This window comes from Lynx rufus, unplaced genomic scaffold, assembly GCF_022079265.1.
Source record: "Lynx rufus isolate CCGP_SWC_20201006 ecotype Redwood Valley unplaced genomic scaffold, mLynRuf1.p SCAF_53, whole genome shotgun sequence".
NCBI lineage: Eukaryota > Metazoa > Chordata > Mammalia > Carnivora > Felidae > Lynx > Lynx rufus.
In genome coordinates, this window is record NW_025814871.1 from 219,928 (window position 1) to 243,634 (window position 23,707).

Genomic DNA, 23,707 nt, shown 5'->3' on the forward strand with positions numbered 1-23,707 from the left:
TGTGCGCGCCGGGGGCAGACACTTCGGGAAACCAGTTCTGTAAACCACTCATCATCAGAGTTACCGTATGACCCAGCAGTTCGGCTTCTAGGCACGTCCCCAAGAGAGACAAGAACATATATCTGCACAAAACCGTTACAGGGATATTCTCAGCAGGAGGAATCACGACAACCGAAGATGGAAACAACTGAGATGCCCATCAAGGGACCGACGGTCAATGTGCCCATCGCGCACGCGCACGTCACTCAGGTGTGTCCACGCACGCGCACGTCCACAGATAAACGTGTCCGCCGTGCACGCGCACGTCCCACGGCCGCCAACAGGAGCGAGGCGCCCACGCCCGCCGCCCCGCGCGGAAGGACCCTGAACGCACGACACTGAGGGAGGGAACCAGACACGAGAGGCCACACGGGGTGTGAGTCCGAGTGTGTGTAACGTCCGGAACAGGCTCATCCACGGACACAAGGGGGGGCTCGTGGGGGCTGGTGGGGGGGGGGGAGGTGATAACTAACGGGGATGTCTTTTGGGTGATGGAATGTTCTGGAATTAGACTATGGTGGTGGTTGTACATCTCTCTCAAAACCATTGAATTGCACACTTTAATTTTTTTTTTCAACGTTTATTTATTTTTGGGACAGAGAGAGACAGAGCATGAACGGGGGAGGGGCAGAGAGAGAGGGAGACACAGAATCGGAAACAGGCTCCAGGCTCTGAGCCATCAGCCCAGAGCCTGACGCGGGGCTCGAACTCACGGACCGCGAGATCGTGACCTGGCTGAAGTCGGACGCTTAACCGACTGCGCCACCCAGGCGCCCCTGAATTGCACACTTTAAACAGGTGGACTGTGTAGTGTGTAGATAACATCCAGTAAAGCTGTTAAAAGGCACAAAACCAGTCCTGGTCTCTGAGCCTGTCTTCCCGCCCTAGCTGTCAGGGGAGGAACCAGGCAGGGCAGGGGTGGGAGGTGCTAGGGACCAGAGGGGCAACTGTGATGGGATCTAGCAGGCTGAGCTCCGTCCGGCGTCTCTGGCCACCTCCCGGGGAATTGGCGCGGCCAGGCCAGCCCCCTCGAGAGGGCAGTTAACTTTGTTCCCACGACAGCCACGTGGGTTGGGCGCCCTGCCCACTTTGGGCAGAAAACCGGGACTTGGGTGCTTTGTTACGAAGCGAGGGGAGCCGGGACGGGACCCCCTGCCCACCCCATGCTCTTTCAGGCCTGGCGCGCCGGGGAGGTTGAGGTCAGGTACTTCCCAGGTCCAGTCAAACCATTGAGGACCTTTAGAGGCGCGGCGCCTTTAAGAGGGGGTGTGGCCTCCTGACGAGCGGCGGGCAGGTGCCGGAGGAGGCTCGAAGTACGCGTCACGTGCCTGCTGGGCGGGACCGTGCTGCGACCGGAAGCGGAAGTGGGTTGGCGGCGGTGCCGGCGGCTCAGCGCGCGCGCCTGGGTCAGGCGGTAGTGCTTTCGGGGCATTAACGGGGAAACTGAGGCGGGGATGGAGTCGGATGCGGAAACCCCTGGCCCCAAGTTGTCGGTCGTTGGGGGGGCCAGGGGCCAAGCGAGCGCAGCGGGGCGGGGCAGGGTGGGCTTCCCCGGGCACGGGGCTCCGATGGGTGTGTAGGAGTTCACTGGACGGAGGAAGGGCCCAGGGAAACGCCGAGAGGGAGACGCCCCCGTCAACTGCCTCTTCTCTCGCCTCCAGGGATGGGTTCCAAGGCCAAGAAGCGGGTGGTACTGCCCACTCGCCCAGCGCCCCCCACGGTGGAGCAGATCCTGGAGGACGTGCGGGGTGCGCCCTCCGAGGACCCCGTTTTCACCGCCCTGGCCCTGGAAGGTAGGGGGGAGTCCGGGCACGAGCGGGGGTGGGGTGGTCGACCCTGAGACCCCAGCGGCAAGGGGCGGGGAGAAGCGCTGTGCGGCCGAGGAGTTAGGAGCTTCGATTTCAGCGCCGTCCTTACCCTTTCTGAGCTTCCGCGGCACGTCTGTAAAGTGGGGCGCAGCTGCAGAGGGGCGTCTGGAACGGGGGTCCGCAGTCGGGTCCGCCGCCACATCCCGGTTGTCGCCTGTTCTGGTAAAAAGCCAGGAAGCTAGAAATGCATTTTTTTTTAATGTTTATTTATTTTTGAGACAGAGGGAGACAGAGCATGAACGGGGGAGGGGCAGAGAGAGAGGGAGACACAGAATCGGAAACAGGCTCCAGGCTCCGAGCCATCAGCCCGGAGGGAGGAAGAGAGAGAATTTTAAGCAGGTGCCATGCTCAGCGCGGAGCCTGACGCGGGGCTGGAACTCTGAAACTGTGAGATCATGACCTGAGCTGAAATCAAGAGTTGGACGCTTGACCAACAGAGTCATCCACCCGCCCCTGCTTTGGGAATTAAAAAAAAAAAATTAAGAAGTAGTAAAAATTAGGTTCTTTGCTCCGTGTGGCCATGCTTCAAGTGCTCGAGAACCACTCCTGGCTGGCGGCTGGTTCTGTACTGGACAGCTCACCTGCAGGGCTTTCCACCATCCAGAATGTTCTGGCAGGTGGGGCACAACTGGTGTTTATCCCCGTCCTGCAGCTGCTTCTTGGAAGGCTGCTTGAGCCCAGGGCCCCCAGCATCCTGACAGTGGGGAGACTGAGGCACGGGCTGCGTTCGGGCTCACTGAAGGGAGAGGGGCTCCCCCTGCTGGCGGGGCTCCTGTCCGAGACCGCCTGCGGGCGCGTCGGGAGCATCTGACGTGTCTCTAGGGGACCTGAGCCCTGTGGGGTCTCTGCTGCTGGCCGGGCGTGGGCTGTTTTAGGAAGCGGGGCCGCTGGGAGACGCGTGTCCCAATCCTCCTCCCCACCCCGGGAGCTGGGTCTCACGAGGTCTCGAGAACAGGGAAAAGGTTGCGGGACGAGAGTGGGGCGGGAGCCGGCCTGCTCTGTGGCTCCGTTGCGGGCCCCCGCCCTCTGCGGGCGGACGTGGAGGCCGATCCCCGGGCAGGGCCTCAGGACAGGGGTGTCCCGCCCCTTCTGTGATCCGTGCCCCCAGCCGGATCCTCTCCCTGTCGCTCCCTGACCGGGGTGCTGTGTGCTGTCCCCAGACTCCCCAGGCCTCTCCGGGAGGGCGGACGACGCGGAGGCCCAGCAGCAGCAGCTTTACCAGCAGAGCCGCGCCTACGTAGCCATGAATCAGCGTCTGCAGCAGGCGGGCGACAGGCTGGAGCAGAAGCGTGAGGACCTGTGGCGGGCTGGCGAGGGGCTGGAGCGGGAAGTCCGCCTGCTGAAGCAGGGCGCGCCCCCAGGGGCCGTGGCCGCCTCCTTGGGCTGACTGGCCTGCCAGCTCGCCTTAGCGCGCACCCCGGCAGGGCGCCCCGCGGCTCCCCGGCACCTTTGGTCCCCCCCCGAGACACCTGACCCGGCACACCTCAGACGCGGGCCCCTGGGTCGCCTGGCCTGGGCTCGCCCCGGGGCCCGGAGACCCCGGGGCCCACAGCCTGCCTGGGGGGTGACAGACACAGCTGCCTCGCCGGGCGCGGGCCCCTTTCGAGGGGCGGGTCTGGGGCAGTGTGGGTGCCGCTCGCCCCGGCCGTGGAGCCCAGACCGGGCTTCGTGCGGGGTCCCCGGCACCCGAGGGCCGGTCCGTCCAACCTCTCCTTGCCCCTGGCGACCCTGCTTCCCCGCGTCATCGCGAGGGAGATGGTGGAACCCTGGCTGCTTTCTGTCTCCGCCTATCTCCGCGTGAACTGCGGGGGGGGGGGGGGGCAGGATTCCGGCAGAGCACCCCGTTCCCTCCAGACAGTGGCCGGCTGCTGGAGGAGCACTTGCCCGGCAGGGCCCGGACCGGAGACGGGGCCTCTGGTGGTGCCCCTACTGAGCACCCTGATCCGAGGCCTGGGCGCTCCTGCGGGGCGGGTTACCCGTCGGGGTGCGGGACCCACCTGGGACCCACCCCATCACGGGGGTGTCTGGCCCGGGCTCCCGGGAGGGGACGAGCTGGCCAGTCTCCCACCCGAGCCCTCGCTGGCTGCCTTCATCCTGGAAGGCTTCGTCTACGGGCAGGTGTAAGGAACAGGAGCGGATCTTGAAAAGGGCTTTTCGCTCAAAAAGAGCAACTTTCAGAAACCTGGAGCAGAGGTGGATGGCTGCAAGAGACGTCCCAGAAGCCAGGCTGCTCGTGGCGGCCCGTCCGGGGCTCCGTGGGAGCCCCGAAGTGCCCCAGCAGGACCCTGACACGGGGGACCCCGAGCATCCCCGGAGGTGTTTCTCTTTTCCCGGAGAAGGGGAGCCTGCTTAGCCCTGAGAGGCCCCAAAACCAAGACCCAGAAAGGGGGCCTTGGGGACGCCTGACCATCGCACGCCCGCCCCGCTGCTCACGGCACGCCCTTGGTGAGAAGCTCTTCCGCTTTCCCTGCCTGGCCCTGGTCTCCGGCGCTTCCTGACTCCGGGGTGCTGTCCACTCGGAGTCCCCTGGGGTCAGGCAGGGGCACACCCGCTGGCCTCCCGGTGCTGTCGACCTGGGACCCCGGGCCCACACTCAGGCTCTGCGTCCGGGGACCTGCCCAAAGGGGCATCTGCTGGCTCCCGGCAGAAGCCAGGCTGGGCCGTCACCCGGACCCCAGAAGGGGTGGGCAGGACAGAAGGCCCCCGAGTCCCCTCCTGGCCCCCAACCCCTTCGTCGCCCACTTGGAAACGCAGCCACGAGCATCGGCGCGATTCAACAGCTGTTTATTAAAGGTGCATGTGAGACGCCTGGTTCCGTGGCTTCCTCCCGCCAGACGCCGGCTGCGTGGTCAGTGGGGGTGGATGGGCTGTATTTACACGTGGCCTGTGGTGCTGCAGAGACCCGGGACGGAGACACGAAGGGATGAGCCGGGACAACCACGCTCGGGCTGTGGGGTGCCGTGGCCGCCAACCGGGAGGCCGGCGGGGGCGGCAGGGGTGAGGTAATGCTGCGCCAGCGGGTGCGTCCGGCCGGCCCTGGGCCCGAAGTCACAGGCCTGGGGTCATAGTCGTCCCCCTCGGGCTCACCCCAGGAGTGCCCCAGAGGCGAATGGGTCCTTGACGTGTCCCCTTGGCGGGTGGCTGGGTCGGTCCTTTGGGTCCTGAGACCCCTTAGGTCTTCAGCCCCCGACTCGGGTTGATTGTCCGGTGACCGCCAACCGCCGCCTCCAGAAATCTGTGCCGCCGGGGCCCCTGCGGCCCGGCCCGCCCAGGCTGGATGATGAGGTGTGGCTGTGCCCCCAGTGCAGGGGGTTGGAAAAGGCAAAAGTGGCTGCCGGGCACGGATGGGGAGGGAGCGCCTGTGTGCTGGCCCGCGTGGGGGGCTGCCTTCCGGCCCCGCCCGTGGAGAGGCCGGCAGGGGGCGGCAGCGAGGTCTCTCCCCCAGTCTTGGTGGTCTCTCCACTCGCCCAAGAGGTAGCTCTGGGAGTTCTCCCCACGGCCCACGTGGGGAGACTGAGGCACAGAGCGGCGAAAGCAGTGCCCAGGGTCTCACAGTGCGTGGGTGCTCGAAGCCCCGGGCCCTGTGGCTGGACGAGCCGCTGGCGGGCCTGCTGCCGCCTCTTCCCTCCCGCCCACCTCGGGGAAGCCTGGCCCGCGGGGACTGGAAGCACAGACGGTATTTGGCAGTCCCCAAATCCACAAAGGAGCCGGGCGACCCCCAGTCCGGGCCCCGCGGGCTACCGCGGGGACGGGGGCTGGGGGTCCCTGACACAGGCCTGTGTGGCCCGAGGGGCGGCCGAGGCCTTACGCGGGCTCACACGCCATCCCTGCCTGCCGGACGCTCAGGTTGGGCCCGGCTCCCGTCCCACGGGATGGGGCATCTGGGGGTGCGATGCAGCGGGGTGCGTGTGGCATCGGGGTCAGCATGGCTCCCAGGGGCTCCCCGAGCCGAGGGTGGCGGCCACTGGAACCCCTTCTGGGTGACGGGGAGGGTCAGCGGCGCCCGCGGGCGGGGGCTCTCCACTGCTCTTCAGAGAAGGGACTTGCGGCAGCCACGCTGTCTCCCCTGACGGCATCTGCCCCGGCGGGGGTGGCGCTCCGGCGGGGCGGCTGTCTCAGCAGATCCGCTCGCCAGGATCAGCTTCTCCCCGGGGGCCCCCCGCGCCGCAGGAAAGAGGTCGCCGGCTCTCCCTGCAAGGAGGCGTTCTCGGGGCTGAGGCTGAACACGCGCGCGCCCGGGGGCCCTGAGCTGCACGCGAGAGGGGAGAAGTGAGGCCTCGGGGCTCGCCGTCTGCCATCCGTCCCCCCCGCCCCCGACCCGGGGCCGGCATCTCCCGCAGCTGTGCCGTCCCTGGCGCGAGGCCCGTGGGGCCCAGCGCTCCGCGCGTGGCGAAGGAGAATGGAATAGAGAAGCGCGGCGGCGGTGGCCTTCGGGGGCGTCCCTCCACACGCTTCCTCCCGCCCGTTGCGGTCGCGCGCCCCCGCCCCAGCCCCAGCCGGGCTGTCCGACCACACCGTTGGCCGTCCCCATCGTCCGGGCACCAGTCTCTCCCTGCAGTTCCGGGCCGCCCGGCGGCGGGGCGCTCCCGACTCGCTAGACGGCGCTGTCTGGGGCTCAGCCGCGCCCGCCCCCACACCCCCAGCTGGGGCTGCGACGGCAAGCGAACCGGCAAAGCCGTCATTAACCAATTACGGGGCCTCCAACGTTACAGGCTTCGTCCCGGCGCGCGCGCGGGCGGGCGCCCGCTCGAGGGGGCCACCCTCCCCGCTCCGTCCCCCACCCCGGGCGGGTTGCCACTTCCCTGCACCTCCCGAAACGGGAGGGTCTTGCTGAAGCTCGGGGCCACGGGCACACTGCGCAGGGCAGCCCGAGCTGGGAGGGCGGTCTCTGCGTGGGGGCCAGGTTGGGACCGCAGCTCCGGCCCCCAGCTCCACCTCCTTCCAGAGCCCCCGCGGCGCGGAGCAAGCATCTGTGCGTGAGATGTGAGGCCGATTCAGGCTGCAGGGGGGCTCCAAGGGCAGGGGCTCTGGAGGGTAGATGGACCGTGGGACCACCCCCTGGGCAGCCAGGCCAGCCCTCGACCGGGACAGGATGTTCCAGAAGGCCAGCCCCGGCCACTATTCCAGAAGGCTGGCGGGGGCAGCGGTGGGGGCTTTCTCTGCGGCCAAGTCGGCGGCGGCTGCCACCATGGGGCTGGGCACATAGTTGAAGGGGGGCACGCGGGCCGCGCGGCTGGGGGAGCCGTGCCGGCTGGTGGGAAAGCCTCCCACGGCCACCCCCAGGCCCTCATGGACGAAGGGGGCAGAGGTGGGCGCCTTGGGGGGGCAGGGCCCATCCACATCGCTGCCAGGGAAGGATGTGGGGCCGCCGCCCAGGGCCTGGGGGGGCCCCCTGCTCTCCAGGCTCGGAGACGTGCTGGAGTTGGTCTTGGCGGCAACGAAGTCCTCGGTCTGGACCACGGCGTCGCTGGTCTTGCGCTGCGGGGGCCCGCCGGGGCCCTCCTCGGGGGAGGCGCCCACCAGGGGCAGGGCGGTGGCGGGCAGCGTGCTCCGAAGGATGTGCGGAACGTCCTCGTCCCGGATGCGACGCCACGTGGTGCCCGGGGCCGCCACCCTCGGGAGCGGCCGGGCCTCCCCGTCGCTGCTGCGGCGGGCGGCGTCGGCCGCGGGCCCCGGCAGCGCGCTGATGTGCGGCAGGGAGGCGTAGCGCTTGACGGCCTCGGGCCGGGCGGCCGGCGTGCGGACGGGCAGGCGGGACGGGCTTTCGGAGCTGGGGCGCCGCGCCGGCCGCTCGCCGGGGCTGGGCCTGGCTGCAGGGGGCCGTCGGGGGGCCGCCCGCAGCTCGTCGCAGCGCGAGGAGCACAGGAAGACCGCGGGCAGGGCGGGCCGACCGCGCCGGGGGGAGCCGCCCTGGGAGGCGGAGGTCGCGGCCTCGGGCGCGGCCACCTCTGAGCGGCGGCGGCGCGGCAGGCCCGCGGACTCCTTGACGAAGGTCAGCTGCCGCCGGAAACCCGAGCGGTCGGAGGACTCGCTGCCACTGGAGCGGGCGGAGGCCACGCGCACCAGGCCCAGGCGGCCCCCTCGGGCGCCCAGGCTTCCCTCGGCTCCTGCCCGGCCCCTGGGGCCCGGCTCCGGGGCTGCCCTGGCCAGGGCTGCCCTGGCCAGGGCTGGCGGCCCCCGCCTGGCGGGCCTCTGCATGAAGGGGATCCGCACGGGTGACTTCTGCGTCTTGTGCTGCTTGGACAGTAGGGCCCGCGCGGGAGTCTGGGGCGCCAGAGACGCCCCGGGACCAGGTAGGGGCCCCGCAGCCTGGGGGCCCGAGGGCGGCCTCCTGGGCGGGGGCTGGGAGGCCGGGGAGGCCGGGGAGGAGCCGGACGAGGGGGCCTTGGCCAGGCGGGCGGGCGGCGTGGCGCTCCGCTGGGGGGGGCTCAGTGCCGCCAGCTCCGAGATCTTGCCCGGCCGGTGTAGGCTTCGAGACCGCTGCTGCTGCTGCTGCTGCTGCTGCTGCTGCCCGGGGCTGGGGGCTTTGGCCGGGGCTGAGGGCTGCGCAGGGGCTCCCACCTTCCTCGGTGCCACACGGGTGCCGGGGTTGCCTCTGGGCTGTGCCCGGGGGGCCGGGCTGGGCACATAGATCACGGTCCGTCCCCGGAGCACGGCCGGCACCCTGCACGCCGTCTTCTGAGCACCACGCAGCTTCTCGGGGCCACTGGGGCCGTGCTGGGCCAGGGTTGAGTCCCGCTTCTCCGGCCTCGGCCTCGCGGCACCGCCCGCCTGCAGCCGCGGTCCCTTCCTGTGCACCGGCGGCTGCAGGGTGGAGCCTGACAGCCCCGACTCCGACAGGACGGAGTCGGAGCCAGACGAGGCCTCGTGGGTGGCCGCGGCCGCCGCCTGGTGCAGCCACGTGACGATGGAGTTGGCGCCCTCCTGGATGGCGCGCCACTCGACGCTGTCCAGGTCGGAGGCCTGGTCTGAGCCCGCCGCCTCGTCACCGCGCTCCTGGGGCCGCTCCGCTGGCCGCTTGTCTGGCCGGGCAGCCTGGGGCTTGCGGCGCCGCGGGCCTGACGCCTGGAGCCGGCGCCCGGGCGCGGCTGACCCGACACAGCGCCGGAGCGGCCCCGGCCCCGTCCCCGGCCCCGCCCGCGGGCTGGGGGCGCCGCTGCACCCGCCCCCCGGGCCCACGACTTTGGCGACGGCCGGCTCGGGAGCACGGGGCCGGCCGGCCGGCTGCTCGGGGGGCTCAGGCTCGCTGAGGGAGCTGGCGGAGGAGCTCAGGGAATAGCATGGCGGGGTCTCGTCGGCGATGAGGCTGGGCTGGGCGCGGGCAGCGGGCAGGGCCTTGGCCGCGGCCTTGGGTGTGGCCTGTGCGTCCTTCCTGCCGGCCGGGTGCTCTCTCTTCACGGCACGGGGGATGGCGGACGCCCGCCGCGGGGGCGCCACCGCCTCGGACGGCTCTTCATCGGAGTCGTTGTCGTAGAAGCAGTACACGGCCTCCTCGGTGGGCGTCGTGAGGCACAGCGACTGCGGTGCCCCGTCCCCACGTGCCTGGCCCGGGCGGGGGCCGTCCCTGTCCGTGCAGGCGCTCGAGGGCTGGCGGAGGGGCAGCTCCAGCCCCGCCCGGCTCGTGCCCGCCCCCCGGGCCTGCTCTGCGCTCCGGCCCCCGCCCCACGCCCCGTGGCGGTGCCCGGTGGCCTGCCTGGCGGCGGCCTCCCGACCTGCGGTCTTCCGGCCGGCTGCCTGCCCGGCGGGTGGGTCCCTGGGAGGTCCCTGCAGCGTCTCGTCGCTGAGCGAGGTGGCACTGGAGAAGGTGACCGGCGTGCCCTCGGCTGAGTCGGTGCATGAGTCGTCCCCCCGGGCGGGGGCGGGCACCAGCATGTACACGGGCACGGGCAGCGCGCGGCGGCCGGGCACCAGGGCCGAGGCCACCTTGCGGAGCCGGGCGGGCACGGCTGCCCCCAGGCACTCGCGCAGCAGCTGCAGCTCCTGGTCGGCGGCTGCCGGCCCCTCCAGGCACCCAGCGGCCTCGTCCCGCCGGCGGTGCCCCGCGAGGTGCGGGCCGGGGCCGGGGCCGGGGCCGCCGCCGCGATCCGGGCAGGCGGGGGGCAGCAGCCGCAGCTCCACATCCTTCTGCACGTAGTGCTCGTGCAGGGCCAGCGCGCTGAGGCTCGAGGCGCACGAGAAGTTCTCGTCCGGCTTCTCCACCGTGAAGCGGACGCTGCCGGCGTCGAGCTCCGACGGCAGCCGGCAGCGCTCCCGGCGGTCGGCGATGTCCAGGAATCGCTTCACGTAGCTCTCCCACTGCAAGCTGAACTGGGTGCTCTCGCGCTCGCCGGGGGGCGCAGGGGCCAGCGGGGGCGTCTTGCTGCGGCTGGGCGGCATGGTCTGCCCGGGGCTGTCGGGCAGCTCGCTGGGGCTGACCGTGCCGCTGCCCAGCCCGCTGCACGGGTCGCTGGGGACGGAGCTGGCGATGGACGGGCTCTCGAAACTGCTCAGGGAGCTCACGGAGCTGCAGCGGCTCAGCACCAGCGGCGTCTCCTGCACGCAGTTCTCGGAGGAGCTGGACGGCGTGGTGTCCTCCGCCCCCAGGCCGCGGCCCCGGTGCGGCGCCGGGATGGCCACGGGCAGGGAGGCGGCCCCAGGCCCGAGCCAGGCTCCGTCCAGGTCCGCCTTGCCGGGTCCCGCCTCCTCCAGTGCCTCCAGGGACGAGTCGCTGTCCAGGTCCCCGGCCTCACTGGGGCCGGGGCGGCCGGCCGAGGACAGCGAGGACAGAGAGCTGCAGCGGGACAGGCGGAGGGGCGCCGTCTCTGCCGCCGGCTTCTCGGGCAGCTGGCTCAGGCCCTCCGTGGGCAGCCAGGCCTGCTTCCGGGCCCCGGCGGCCAGGGGCCCCGCGCCCGCCCCCGCCCTGGGGTGGCCCTCGAAGAGCGGCACGTGCTGGTAGGTGGGCGACAGCTTGATGGTGCGCACGCAGGCGTCGGCCGCAGAGCCGTCCCTCCCGGCCGGCTCCCGGCCGCCCGGCAGGCTGAGGTCCAGCCGGCTGGGCCGCGCCTGGCTGCACGGGGCCCCCTCGTGGTGCTCGGCCAGCACGGCCAGCGGGCAGGGCCTCGTGTGCTCGCGGGGGCAGCGCCCGTCACCGGCGCTGCTGCCGCTGTTGAGGCTGTCGTTGGACAGGCTGGCGTGGGCGGCCTGGAGCCGCAGCAGCGGGTGGGCCCGGCCGCCGGCCTCCTGCCGCCTGCCCTCCGGCCGCCGGCAAGGGGAGCAGGACTGGGCGCGGCCCTCCCGCGGGGCCTCCTGCCCGGGGTCCCCGGAGCTGAGGCTGAAGCTGTCGTCGGACGAGGTGTGCAGGGCTGAGATGTCCTCCACCAGCCGGTCGATCCGCGCCACCGCCAGCGCCAGCTTGGCCTTGGCCCTGGCCGCCACGGCCGCCTCCCCGCCGGCCTCCTTCTCCGCCTCCGGGCCGCTGCGGCGGGCGGGCGGGGCGCGGGCCAGAGCCTGTCCCTGCAGGAAGGGGCTGCCCAGGAAGAGGGACAGCACGGCGGGGCTGGCGGGCTCGGCGGTCGAGGCGGCGGCGGCCAGGGAGGGCGCCTCGTCGTCGTCGAAGCAGCCGGAGTCGGAGGCGTAGTCCCGGGCCAGCCCGTCCAGGTGCCGCAGGGGCGGCAGCGGCTTCTTGGAGGCGGCCTCGGCCTCGGCCTCGGGCAGGCCCTGCTTCTCCAGGTGGTCGAGCGCCTGGGCCAGGTGTCGCGTGTCCAGCTCGGCCTCCAGCGCCCGCTGCTTCCTCACGTACAGACTGGGTGCGCACGCGCCGGGGGACACGGCGGTGGCCGTCGCCTGGTACTTGGCGGGCCGGTGGGCCAGCAGGTTGCGCAGGGCCGCGGCGCTGCCCATGGCTATCATCTTGTGCTTGGAGTGCACCAGGTTCCGCAGCATGCCCACGGCCCCCAGGTCCCACAGCAGCTCCTGGTCGCGCGGGCTGCGGGCCGACAGGTTCCAGAGCGTGCCGCACGCGTTGCTCACGATGGTCAGGCTGTGGGACGTCAGGTGCTGCAGCAGCGTCTGCAGACAGTTGTGGTCCCGCAGCACCTGCCTGCGGCACGAGGGGGCGTCAGGCCTGCGCCCGGCGCCCGCCACCCCCCCCCGCCCCCGCAAATACGAGTCCGGGGCTCCCCAGGCGACTTTGCGTTTCAGAACACCGAATAAATACGTGGTGCGACATCACATAGTGAAATGATAGTACTTTCTCCTAGGGGCGCAGGGGGGGCTCGGTCAGTTAGGTGTCCGACGGTTGATTTTGGCTCGGGTCACGATCTCACGTTTCATGGGTTCGAACCCAGGGTCGGGCTCTGCGCTGGTAGCACGGAGCCTTCTTGGGATTCTCTCTCCCTCTCTCTCTGCCCCTCCCGCTCACATGCACTCCCTCAAAATAAATACATAGAGGGGCCCCCGGGTGGCCCAGTCGGTTAAGCATCTGACTTCAGCCTGGGTCATGATCTCACAGTTCGTGGGTTCGAGCCCCACATCGGGCTCTGTGCTGACAGCTCAGAGCCTGGGGCCTGCTTCGGGTTCTGTGTCCCCCCCTCTCTCTCTGCCCCACCCCTGCCTGTGCTCTCTGTCTTTCAAAAATGAATAAACATTAAAAAAAAAATAACATTTAAAAAATAAATAAGACATTTAAAAAAATACTTTTTTTAAAGTGAACTTCAGTTTGACTTTATCTCATTTTAGCACAACTACATCTCATGATATTTGGGGTATACTTACGCTGAAGATAAGTTTTATCTGTTTTCAAAAGTATTAGAGTGCCTGGCTGGCTCAGCGTGGTGAGTTTGAGCCTCATACCAGGTGTAGAGACTACTTAAAAATAAAATCTTTTAAGAAAAAAACCCCTAAGCATTGTTAATGATTAGTATTACCTAGTAAATAAGTGTTTTATTGATTTAATACATAAAATCTTTAGCACAAGTAGAGCCCATGCAATATTTGGGATGTACTTATATTGAAAACAAATGTTTCGTGTTTTCTTACATTAAAAACGTTACTGATTATCATCCAATAAACAATACTTTACTTTTATAAAGAATAAGCCTCGGGGCGCCTGTGTGGCTCAGTCGGTTAAGCATCCGAGCCTTGCTCTCAGCTTGGGTCATGGTCTCATATTCGTGGGCTTGAGTCCCACGGTGGGCTGTGCCCTGTCGGTGCGGAGCTTGCTTGGAATGCTGTCTCTCTCCCTCTCTGCCTCTCCCCTGCTTGCACTTTCTCTCTCTTGCAAAATTAATAAGTATTTTAAAAACAGGTTTTAATATTACTTAGTAAAGGTTGTAGTAGAGAACAAGTATTTATTAACATTATCTGAAAAATAATACGTTTTATTTTTATTTTAGTTTGAACTGTTTATCTTGAGAGAGCACCTGTATGTGTGTGCACAGGGAAGGGGCAGAGAGAGACGGGGAGCCCCAAGCAGGCGCCGTGCTCAGCACAGAGCCCGATGTGGGGCTCGATTTCCCGAACTGCGAGATCACGACCTGAGCCCAGATTAAGAGTCAGACGCTTAAATGACTGAGCCACCCAGGCGCCCCCATGTTTTCATTTTAATAAGTTAACGAAACGTTGATTATACGAGTACACCCCACACAAAATTTGGGGTATACTTATGTTAAAAAAAACCCTTAGTCTCCAGGGACAAATCGGGACCGTTGGTTCACAGCACAATCAGGGCTTGTCCTCGGTTCCCAGCAGACCCCCAGAGTGGGGTCTGCCAGCCCCACCCCGGTCTGTGCCTGGAGCCCGCCTGGGGCCCAGCTTCCCCCAGTGCCCCCCCCCACCCGTCCCAGAGCCCCGGCGGGGGGAGGGGGGCGACCTGTAGTCCTCCCGCGTGGCGATGAGGCTGGACACGTTGCGCAGGATGCCGCCGCCACTCTCGATGACGGCCAGCGAGTTGCTCTGGCACTTGTAGGTCAGTGTCCTCACCAGGAAGCCCAGGGCGCCGTCCACCCGGCAGATGGCCGCCTTGTTCTCCGTGCTGTGCGCCGACAGGTTCCACAGGGCGCTGAGCACACTCTTCAGGGTGGACTCCTGGGCGCCGAGCGGGGCGGGGGTGCGGGGTGAGCGGCGGGGGCCCGGCGAGCCCGGCGCACCCGCCTCTCCGCCACCCCATCGAGCTGCGGACCCAACGCTGGCACCCGGACACCCTTCGAGTGCGAGTGAGAAGCAATCCCGTTGACCGTCACGGGGTTCTGAGACGCGGGGCCGGCGGCCCCACGGCTGGGCCACCCGCTCGGCAGCGCTCGGTCCGGCCGGGCCCACCCCACGCCCGTGCGCGTCCCCGCCCCCCCCCCCCCCCCCGCACGCGTCCCCGCCCCGCCCCCGTGCCCACCTTGGAGGCTCGAAGGACGCACCGCATCAGGGCGGTCATGCTGCCCACCTCCCGCAGCACCTTCTTGCTGTGGATGTCGGCCCGCCAGGACAGGTTGCGCAGGATGCTGGACACAACCTGGGGCGGGGCGGAGCGGGCGCGGTGGACCTGGGGCCCCGGCTCCCCGGGCGGCCGCAATCGCGTCCTCACCCCTGCGCCAGGCGGGGGCGCCCACCACGGGAGCCCCGTCACACCCAGAGGAGAGGGGACTTGGCCGGCAGAAAGGCCTCGGGCGGTGAGCCGCCCTGTGGGCCTCCCCCCACCCCCCCCCACCCCCCACCCTCCCTCCACGCCACCCCCCCGCCCCCGCACCTGGTGCAGCTCCTCGCTCTCAGAAGCCAGCTGGGCCACGATGGCCTCCATGCAGCCCCGGCGGGCACACAGTGCGGCCTGTTGACGTGACGGAGGAAAGTCGCGCCACAGCCGGCGGGGGAAGGGGGGGGCGAGAGGTAGACCTACTGTGTGCAAGGGCCCGAGCCCCGCCCCTCCTCACCCAGCGGCTCCAAGGAGGAAAGAGGCTCAGGGCGGCGCCGACGCCACCCAGCCTCCCCCAGCCGCGAGCGTGGCGGCCCCGCTGGCCACGTTCGGACACCGGCCTTCTGGGCCTCCGCCTGGAAGTCGGGGACAACTGTCTCCCCCCTCAGGACCGTTTCAAGGCTGGCACGAGGTCGAGGCAGGCCCGGGCCTGGAGCGCGCTGACCCTGCCCGCCCTCTGGCCGGCCCCAGGCACCTTGTTGGCGACGTCTCCGAAGGTGAGGTTGGTGAGGGTCATGCCGGCGTATCGACGGAGGGCGAGGTTCAGCGGGTCCCGGGTCATTCTGTGCATCTCGTAGTCAACTTGCAGTAACTCTGCTACGGCCTGCAGCCCACCTGCAGGGGTGCGGAAGGGGCACGGTGCGGCCCGGACAGGTGGTGAGCCCCGCCCCCCGCCCCCACAGCCCACTGCCCTCTGCCGCGCCTGGCCTCGGCCTGTGAGCGCCCCCTGCCCGGACGCCCTCGGCCCCTTCCCGCCCCACCCCCGCCCTCGGCAGGTCTACCTGTGCAGCCGGCTCCGAGGGTTCTGCCCCAGTACCGGGCCTTCGCACAGCTGTTCCCTCGGCCCGAACGCTCTTCCCTATTTGCCCAGACTCCTGCCTGTACTCCCAGCGCCGGAGTCACGGCGCCGCTTTCTCAAGGACGCCCTCCAGCACCCCACGTGAGAATTCCCTCAGGACCATTAGAGCAGGAGCCACTGAGGGCAGGGTCTGCACGGCGCGAGCCCAGGAGCCACCGGCGGGGGGCCAGCGTGCCCAGCGTAGGGACGGGCGGACGGCCCTGGGAAGACCGGCCCGGGAGAGACGGCGGCAGGCAGAGAAGGGGCAGTCGCGGCACAGACTCAAGAAGCTTCTCCCTCTTTGCGCGGCAAACGTGCCGGAGGCAACGTGCTCATCCCCGGGCCCGGGGCAGGCCGGCCGGGCACCCTCTGGGGACGTCAGCGGCCCGCGTGCACCTGAACACCTCGACGTCAACAGGCCACGCGCCACGGTCACAACAACCCGGGTGTCCACCAGGGGACCAACCCGAGACCACAGTGTGTCCCGCCACTGGGGCAGCGGTGCTCAACCGTGACCAGGAGCCCTGCCACCTGCCGCCACACCTTGTGGGCACACCTTGGAGACATTCTGCCCGAGTTTACTTGTGTGACAGAAGGCAGACACAGGAGGACGCGTCCCGTGACCCCACACACAGGGGGTCCCCAGAGGAGTCTCATCCACAGAGACAGAGAGAGTAGACGGTGGGAGCCAGGGGTGGGGACTCAGTGTTTCATGGGACAGAGTCTCGGTCTGGGGAGATGGAAAGTTCTGGAGATGGGTGGCGGGGGCAGGTGCAGGACGGCATGAGTGCCTGACGCCACTGAGCTGTGCGCTTAGAGACGGTTACGATCATGAATTTTAGGCTGTGTGTATGTTACCACAATTTAACTTTCTTAAGTAGGCTCCACACCCGATGTGGGGCTCGAACTCACAACCCTGAGATGAAGAGTCACGCGCCTTTCCAATGGAGCTGGCCTGACGCCCCTAAAAAATTTGTGATGTGTAACTGTAAGCTATTACAGGGGACACTTCTCAGGCCTTCAATGCTCCATAACGTGGAATTCTCCACTGCTGGAAACCCGCAGGACAGAAGCAAACAGGAGGAGGGAGAAAGGACTGCGAACTCGGCCGTGGGTGGGGTGCTTGTGCCGGGAGTGGGGGACCCCCCTGCTAGGGGGCCTCGGCGGACAACAGCGGCATGCAAGTGTTTTGGCCTCGGACCCCTGTATCCTCTGAACTTTTCTGAGGACCCCCAGAGAGATTCTGTTCTTGTGGGTGAAAGCTGTTCCATGCTAGAAATTAAAATGAAGCGTTTGGGGAGCCTGGGGAGCTCAGTCGGTTAAGGGTCCGATTTTGGCTCAGGTCATGATCTCACGGTTTGTGGGTTCGAGCCCTGTGTCGGGCTCTGTGCTGACAGCTCAGAGCCTGGGGCCTGCTTTGGATTCTGTGTCTCTCTCTCTCTGCCCCTGCTCACTCTCTGTCTCTGTCTTGCTCTGTTTCTGTCTCTGTCTCTCTCTCAAAAATAAACACTTTAAAAAGTTTTTTTTTATTAAAAAATAAAAAGAAGAAGCCTTTTAAAGCCCAGAACGTACAGCCCAGTGGTCCTCAGAGTAGGAGCATCTGGAAACCCCACTGAACACACGCACGCACGAGAAAAAACGGAGGTGGCAAAGGCAAAAACAATTGCGACCTTGTGGACCTCCGAGAAGGATCTCGGGAACCCCCAGGGGTCCCTGTGGGCCACACTCTGAGAACCAGTTTTATATGAAATCCCACCTGTTCGTAGTACAAACGTTCACGGTCAGAAGGAGACAATGAAAACTGAAATCCTCCTTTTCCTGCCTGGCATCGGCTGGGGGAAGTGGAGCCCAGGGCCACTCCGTTCTCCTGTCTACACTGCATTCTGGGCACGTGTGTGCACGTGCATCGTGTAGAGAAGAGACCTTACCACCTCCTCCACTTTCCCCGGACGACACGAGGACTTACACGACAACAGGACTTACTGTTGGACACAGGCCGTTTCCGGATCGGGGGGCGGGGGGGGGGTCCCACGGGTTGCTTGCTGTCCGCCTGCCTTCCTATTTCTGTGTGTCTTACTTTGTGAATCCGGCCACGGGGCGCAGGGGTGCCCCAAAGGTGTGCACACTCCTGAAGAACCCGCTGGTGCCAAAGCCCCTCACCACGTCCCCCCCCTCCACGCAGCCAAACCACACGGGACCCGACCCAACCTTGGGGCGCTCTGACCACCGGCTGGGTGAGAAGCCGTGTCTTTTGTAACTCTTACAGCCAAACTCCGCATATGGATGCGAACTTTGGCCTTTGCTATTTCTTTTTTCCGTGTTTTGATGACTTTTATATGGGAAAAAGAGGATACTCGTAACGCCCCCCAACCTGAAACTTCACCAGGTCGAGCCCCCCACCCCCACCCCCCGTCCCCAGCCCCTCCACGAAACACCGAGGCATCGGGGCCCTCCTGCGGGAGGCGAGGGGGCACTCACCCAGCTCGTTCATGGCCCGGCGGTATTCCTCGTCAAAAGACAGCTTCATCACGGCACAGGTGGCCTGGCAGATCTGGGGCTCGATGGGGACGGGAGCTGTGGGCCAGGGGACCGGGTCAGCGCCCTCCCACTGCCGATGGGTGCCCGCCCCGCCCTGCCTTCTGCATCGCTGCGGAGACCCCAGGCCTTTTCGAAGGGCTGCACGCCGGGGCTCGCAGAGCGCTGGGGCTCCTTCCCACGCCTCCCGCCAACCCACGCAGGGGGTGCCGCCTCAGCCAGGACGGCCAAGGGAGGGGAGGTGACGCCTGCGGCTTTTGTCATAAGGAAACTGCACTCAGCTGCAAACACCGGGAACCTCACGCTCTGTTCTCTGGGGACCCACGACCTATCCCTGCATTCGGCGGCGGTTTCCTGAGCACCCACCCCGTGTCATCAGGTGTCGGGGGCCACCCCTGTGCCCATCCGCCAAGACAACGTTCCCACAAGCCTCGCCGGCGCAGGCCACCGAGAAGGGGCCCGGCGGCGGGCCCCGTCGCTGGCTCACCGCCGCTGGCGCCGCCTCCCTCGGCGCCGTCCCTGGCCTGCAGCCAGTCCCAGCAGGTCTCACAATAGGCCCGGATCTGCTCCAGCACGTGCAGGACGCGCATCTCCTTGCGCGCCAGGCCCTGGTCAGGTTGCGAGAAGACGATGTTGTGCAGCGCCGCGTTGGCGCGCATGCGTGCGTCCTTGGCGCCCGTCGCCCCGGGGCTTCCGTCGCGACCCCCAGCGCCGGCCTCGGTGCCGTGCAGGATCTGCAGCAGCAGCGGCAGGCACCCCGAGCGGCGCATGGCCACGCAGCTCTCCGGCGAGCTGGACATGGCCAGCAGGGTGCGCGCCGTGTCCTCCTGGTCACGCGTTGCCAGCATGGACAGCAGCCAGAAGACCACCTCCACCTACGAGGGGCAGCGGACGGGGGTCAAGGCGGGCGGTGAACCACGCCCGGCTCACCTGGCCCCAGCCAGTCCCTGAACCCCCGGTGCGCCGCCCAGACACAGTGAGCGTCTTGTGACCCCAGCCCAGGACCGTCACTGGCTCACCCCCGACACCCTCACCCTGCACCTTCCTGTGGGCAGTGGCACACACCTGGGGAGGGCACTGGGGCGCCCCCGGTTGAGGAGGGCCAAGTTGACTGTCGTCCTCACGGGGTACTCCCGTGGGTGACCTCCTACCTCTAAGTCTAGGGTGCCGTCCCAACACACGCGACAGCTGTCCCCACCCACGTTCTGGCCCTGCCAGCCTCAGCACACACCCCACCCCAGGGTGGCCCTTCCACACCTGGGGCCGCTTTATGGAGACGGCGGAGGGAAGGCGCCCCACATCGGACAGAGAGGCAGGACCCAGGTCACCATGCACCTCCACCCAGCTGGCCATCTGCACCGCTTGCCTCAACCCACCGGCCTCCTCCCCCACAAACCTGGACGCCCCCTCACCTTGCTGTTGCCGGGCTGAGGGACACCATCCTCCGGGCGCGTGGGGACTTCAGTCTCCGGATCCTCGTCCACCGGCACCGACTTCACCGCCAGCAGGGCCTGTGCGGAGAACGCCTGGCCTGGGGGCTCTGTTGGGGAGCACCCCACAGAGCGCCCAGGCTGCCAATGCCGGCCACACCCCCGTGACGATGTGGGTGGGGGCTGCAGGCCCATTCCTGGACCGGGCAGAGCCCTAGCGGTCTCTTCACTGCCTAGACCCGTCACCACCCCGGGACCCTGGCGCCACCCCCCCCAGTACCTGGGGCTCTGTCTGTTGCACCCGGTCCTGTGCGGACAGCAGCTCCTGATCGATTTGCTCCAAGCGAGAAGCGCGGATCTGAGCCAAGAGAAAGAGGCGCGCTGAGGCTGACTCCGCCCACTCCGGTATGACCCCACCCACTTCTCCATCGGCATTCGGCTTCTGCCCCACCCTGGCCCCACCCCCACTCCTCTATATGGTCCCGCCCACCCTTAACACCGTCGCTGCAGTATCTGACTCCGCCCACAACCCGGCCCCACCCAGGCGCTGGCTCCACCCACTCTTTGCTTGACCCCGCCCCACCCTTCCGGACCCGCCCACTCCCTGATCTCGTCCGGCCCACGGACCGCGGCCCAGGGCTGGCTCATACTCGGTTCCGCCCACTGACCGTCCCCTAACCCCCACAGTTCTCGGACACTGCCCTCGGAGCCCGGCTCCGCCCTTCGCTCCCTCTGGCCCCACCCACAAAGGGCTCTACCCCCCTGGCTCCGCCTCCCGATCCAGACCCCTCCCACAGCAGTCCCTGCGCTCCGCCCAGTGACGCGCTCTTCCCCGGAAGAGCCTCCGGCGCCCCGCCCCGCCCGCCGCCTCACCTGCGCGCGCTGCACCATCTCGTCCGAGGTGCCGAAGCGTTCCTCCATCAGCGAGCGGATGTGCTGGGCCTCGAACTCCAGCTGCTGCCGGATCAGGTCCATCTGCATCGAGAACTGCTGGGAGGGGCGGGCGGGCGGGCCGCGGTGAGGGGGCGCCCGGGCCCGAGCCCCTTCCCCCCGCGCCGTCCCCCGCGCGCTCACCGTCTCCACGTGCGGGAGCTCGTCCAGGCGCTTGGACAGGCCCTGCAGCTGTGAGTAATACCAGAGCTTCTCCTTCTCCTCCTTCTCGATCTCGTTCAACAGGAAGCACCTGGGGAGGGGGCGGGCAGTCGGTGGGCGCAGGCTCGCAGGGCGGGAGCCGTCCTGCATGCGTTGTTTATTTTGATTTGTGTGATCACTTGTTGGGCGCTGTGTGCCAAGTTGAACGGCGTGGCAAAGTCTCGCCCTTGGCGCTCCCGGGACTGGGGTGGGGTGCAGAAAATCGATTCAACTTTGTAAGTTGTGGTCCCCAGAGAAAGACCCCGAGGGGGCTGTGCTAACACCTCTCCCACGCTTGCTCATCTCCCTCTAGCCTGCAAAGACCAAGTCAGGCTCAGATTGCTCGGGGCGCAGTAGGCTCCCTGTTAACCCTGTGGGGGGCGGTGCTGCCATTCCCGTTTTACAGAGCTCCACGTTCAGGCTCAGGGTCTTTTTCTTTTTCTTTTTTTTTTTTTCTTCAAATAAAAGTTTATTGACTTTAAATAATTTTGTTACATAGAACTACAGAGCGGAAGCCTGGGGCTGGGAGGGGTGAGGAGACTGGCCTGAGGTCCTACAGCACAGCATGGCCTCAACTCCAAGCCGCTCTTGCACTGCCGCATCCCACCCCACACAACCCGGCCGAGCCGAGCTGGGCGCCCAGACCCTGCTTTCCTCTGCTGGCCCCCGGCCCAGGTTTCTTGGGCCACAGCCCTCTCCGCACAAAGGCTGCCTTGAGCCCTTCTGGCTCCAGTCCTGACCCTGGCAATGGACACGGCCCTGTCCCTCGCGAAGCCTGCATGCTGGGGACCCGTGGGGACATCTCCCAGGAGCCTTGCGCTGTGCCAGGGACTCCCCCTTCCTCTTCGTCCTCCAGCTGAGGTCCACTGGAGCCACGTGGAGTGGGCGTGGGCAAGGCCGACTCAGGAGGTGGGCGGAACACGTGCCGGTGGGCCAATCAGCGGGCAGAGGTGCTGGGGCGGAGCCGGCTGGGGGCGGAGCTACGTGACGGCTTCCAGCGGCCAGGTCCCGCCACCTGCCATCTCACCTCTCCCGGTCCAGTTCCTCCAGCAGCCGGATGGTCGCCCGGCTCAGCTCCCCAAAGCTGTCCTTAGAAGGCCCGGAGCCGTGTACTGGGCTTCCTTCGGGGGTCCGGCCAGTGGGCTCAGGACCTAGGGCTGGGGGCTGGAACTTGAGGTTGTACAGGCTGGTGATGTCCATCTGCAGGGCTGCATGGGCGCGGAGGGAGAAGGCAAGGTCAGTGCCCCTTCCCGCCCCTCCTCCCAGCAACCTCTGGGGGCAAGCTGGGGATTGCCCCGCCCCCCATGGGCCCCTCACCTTTCAGCTGTTCCAGCACCTCCGTCTGCCCCAAGGACACCAGCACTCCGGCCTCCTGCTCCAGCTTGCCTTGCAAGTGCTTCAGGACCTCCTGAGGCGGGGGCGGGAGAGGGTGTCCGGCAGCGTGAGCCTGCTGCCCTGGGCTGGCCCGCGGGTCTCTGGGTCCAGCACCCCGGCGTCTGTCCCTGTAAGGGCAGCCCGAGGCCTCTGCCCAGCCCCACCCTCACCTTCATGCCGGACGTCTCCGTCTCTAGCTTGGACAGGTGGCTCGAGTTGTCCCGCAGCTCCTGCCTCAGGTGACTGTTCTCGGCCTTCAAGGCCTCCACCTGCCGCACCAGCTGCTCGTAGGGCGCCACGGAGCTCGTCATCTTCAGCTCCTGCAGCGCCTGGGGCCACAGGTCAGCGGGTTCACCCAGGGGTCTAGGGAGAGTGCCCCGATCTAAGCCCCAGCTCTCCCATCTGATCTTGGGGATGAATCCCAGCGGGAGCGCCAGGTGTGGACGGCTGCAGGCAGAACTCTGGCGTCCCGGAGGACAGGCACGGGCAGGGCCAACGGGAGGCAGAGGGGCAGAGCCCCGGGGTGGACGTGGAGACACGCGGCCCCAACGCCCAGGTGGCCAGCAGACACGAGTACATGTCCACCCTCACTGCCGGGCTCCCAGACACACAGGCGGGCAGCTCGACAGACACACGGACATCCGAGGCCCTCTCCCACAGCAGCGCAGCTGCCCCGAGGTGTGGTGGGCAGACCGCCAGCGGGCCCAGCCCGGGACGCCAGAACTGCTGTGGAGGCCAAGAACGCGGCTCAGAGAGCCAGGGCCGGGTGATGGTGGGGCGCCCGGAGCTGGGCAGCCGGGCCGGCAGACCCAAGCCCACCACGGTCACCCCCCGCCACCCCCACACCCCCGCCACCAACAGCTGGAGCCCAGCAGCCACCTGCCTGGCCCGGCTCCCCTCCCGGCAGCCCTGCGCCAGCCCCCCCGGGCTCTCCCGCTGCCACCGGCTTCTTTGTGTGTGGCGGTCCTCACTCTGGCCCAGCCTCCTCGGTCCAGCTGGCAGCTCCTCCTCTCTGGGCTCGGCCCTCCCCGGAGCTGGCCCACCTCCTCCCCACCCCCCCCTTCCCTCTTTGTTCCCTTCCCGTCGGCTCGCGCCCCCTCCCTCCGCCTTTGTCTGAGGCGCACCAGTGGCAGGCCGTGGTCTCCTCCACCTCCTCCCCGGAGCCCCTCCCCAGATCAGCCCGCCCTCCCCGGCCCACAGGGAGGCACTTGCTCTCCGCCCCCCAGCCTGGCCACATGCACTCATTCACGTGCCCCGTCACTCGCTGTCCGCCCTCTGCTCCTGCCCCCAGAACCCTCCCCACCCCACCCACCCTGGGACCACCAAGGGCTCGCTGGGCCTGGAATAAGCGTGGGGTGATGGGCTTGGGCCACCCTGACCCTTCGGGAGGACCTGCTGTCTGCCTGACCCGTCATCTGGCTCGCTGGCCACAGTCCCGAGCCCCAGGGACCGCCACTGGGCTGTGCTCAGAGGAAGAAACAGGCCCCGGGTGACCGGCAAGGCACGACCGGGACCCGACGCTGGGAGGGCTCAGAAGTCCAGGCAGTGCTTTCTGGCCTCTGCGGGCCTCGCTTTGCCCGTCTGAGGGCTGAGAAGAACTCGGCCCTGCGGGTCGGTGGGAGGGTCGGGCGTGGGAGGGCAGACAGGACAGTCAAGTGGGAGCAAATGTGTCGGGTAGGGAAGGCCGAGGGCCTTTGCCTCCCACCCCAATATCGACCCCGCCCGAGGCTGGGGGGGGCGGGGAGCTCCCAGCTGGGACTCAGGCCGGGGGGGGGGGGGGGGGGGGCTGTGGCAAGACTGCTGGGGTCCGGCTGCCACGCCCAGCACAGCCTCA

The 23,707-nt window shown here is 67.6% G+C and overlaps 2 protein-coding genes across 4 annotated transcripts; one reads left to right on the forward strand and one right to left on the reverse strand.

Moving 5' to 3' along the window:
- Nucleotides 1–1,398: 1,398 nt before the first annotated feature.
- CUNH19orf25 (chromosome unknown C19orf25 homolog) lies at nt 1,399–4,715 on the forward strand. 2 transcript variants are annotated; one of them, XM_047100854.1, is made up of 3 exons: nt 1,399–1,445; nt 1,701–1,832; nt 3,068–4,715. In XM_047100854.1, the coding sequence occupies exons 2-3, from the start codon at nt 1,703–1,705 to the stop codon at nt 3,292–3,294; spliced, it is 357 nt and encodes a 118-aa protein (XP_046956810.1). In that variant the 5' UTR covers nt 1,399–1,445; nt 1,701–1,702; the 3' UTR covers nt 3,295–4,715. The 2 variants fall into 2 exon arrangements, with proteins under 2 accessions (XP_046956810.1, XP_046956811.1); XM_047100855.1 differs by having other exon boundaries at nt 1,421–1,453.
- Nucleotides 4,716–7,025: 2,310 nt separating this feature from the next.
- On the reverse strand, nt 7,026–22,199 carry APC2 (APC regulator of WNT signaling pathway 2). 2 transcript variants are annotated; one of them, XM_047100836.1, is made up of 14 exons: nt 22,044–22,199; nt 21,817–21,907; nt 21,527–21,707; nt 20,443–20,551; nt 20,242–20,358; nt 19,649–19,726; nt 19,351–19,449; nt 18,426–18,813; nt 17,882–17,977; nt 15,041–15,180; nt 14,623–14,700; nt 14,272–14,388; nt 13,756–13,970; nt 7,026–11,985 (listed from the first exon to the last, which is right to left on the reverse strand). In XM_047100836.1, the coding sequence occupies exons 1-14, from the start codon at nt 22,182–22,184 to the stop codon at nt 7,026–7,028; spliced, it is 6,810 nt and encodes a 2,269-aa protein (XP_046956792.1). In that variant the 5' UTR covers nt 22,185–22,199. The 2 variants fall into 2 exon arrangements, with proteins under 2 accessions (XP_046956792.1, XP_046956793.1); XM_047100837.1 differs by having other exon boundaries at nt 20,242–20,355; nt 22,044–22,184.
- Nucleotides 22,200–23,707: the final 1,508 nt, after the last annotated feature.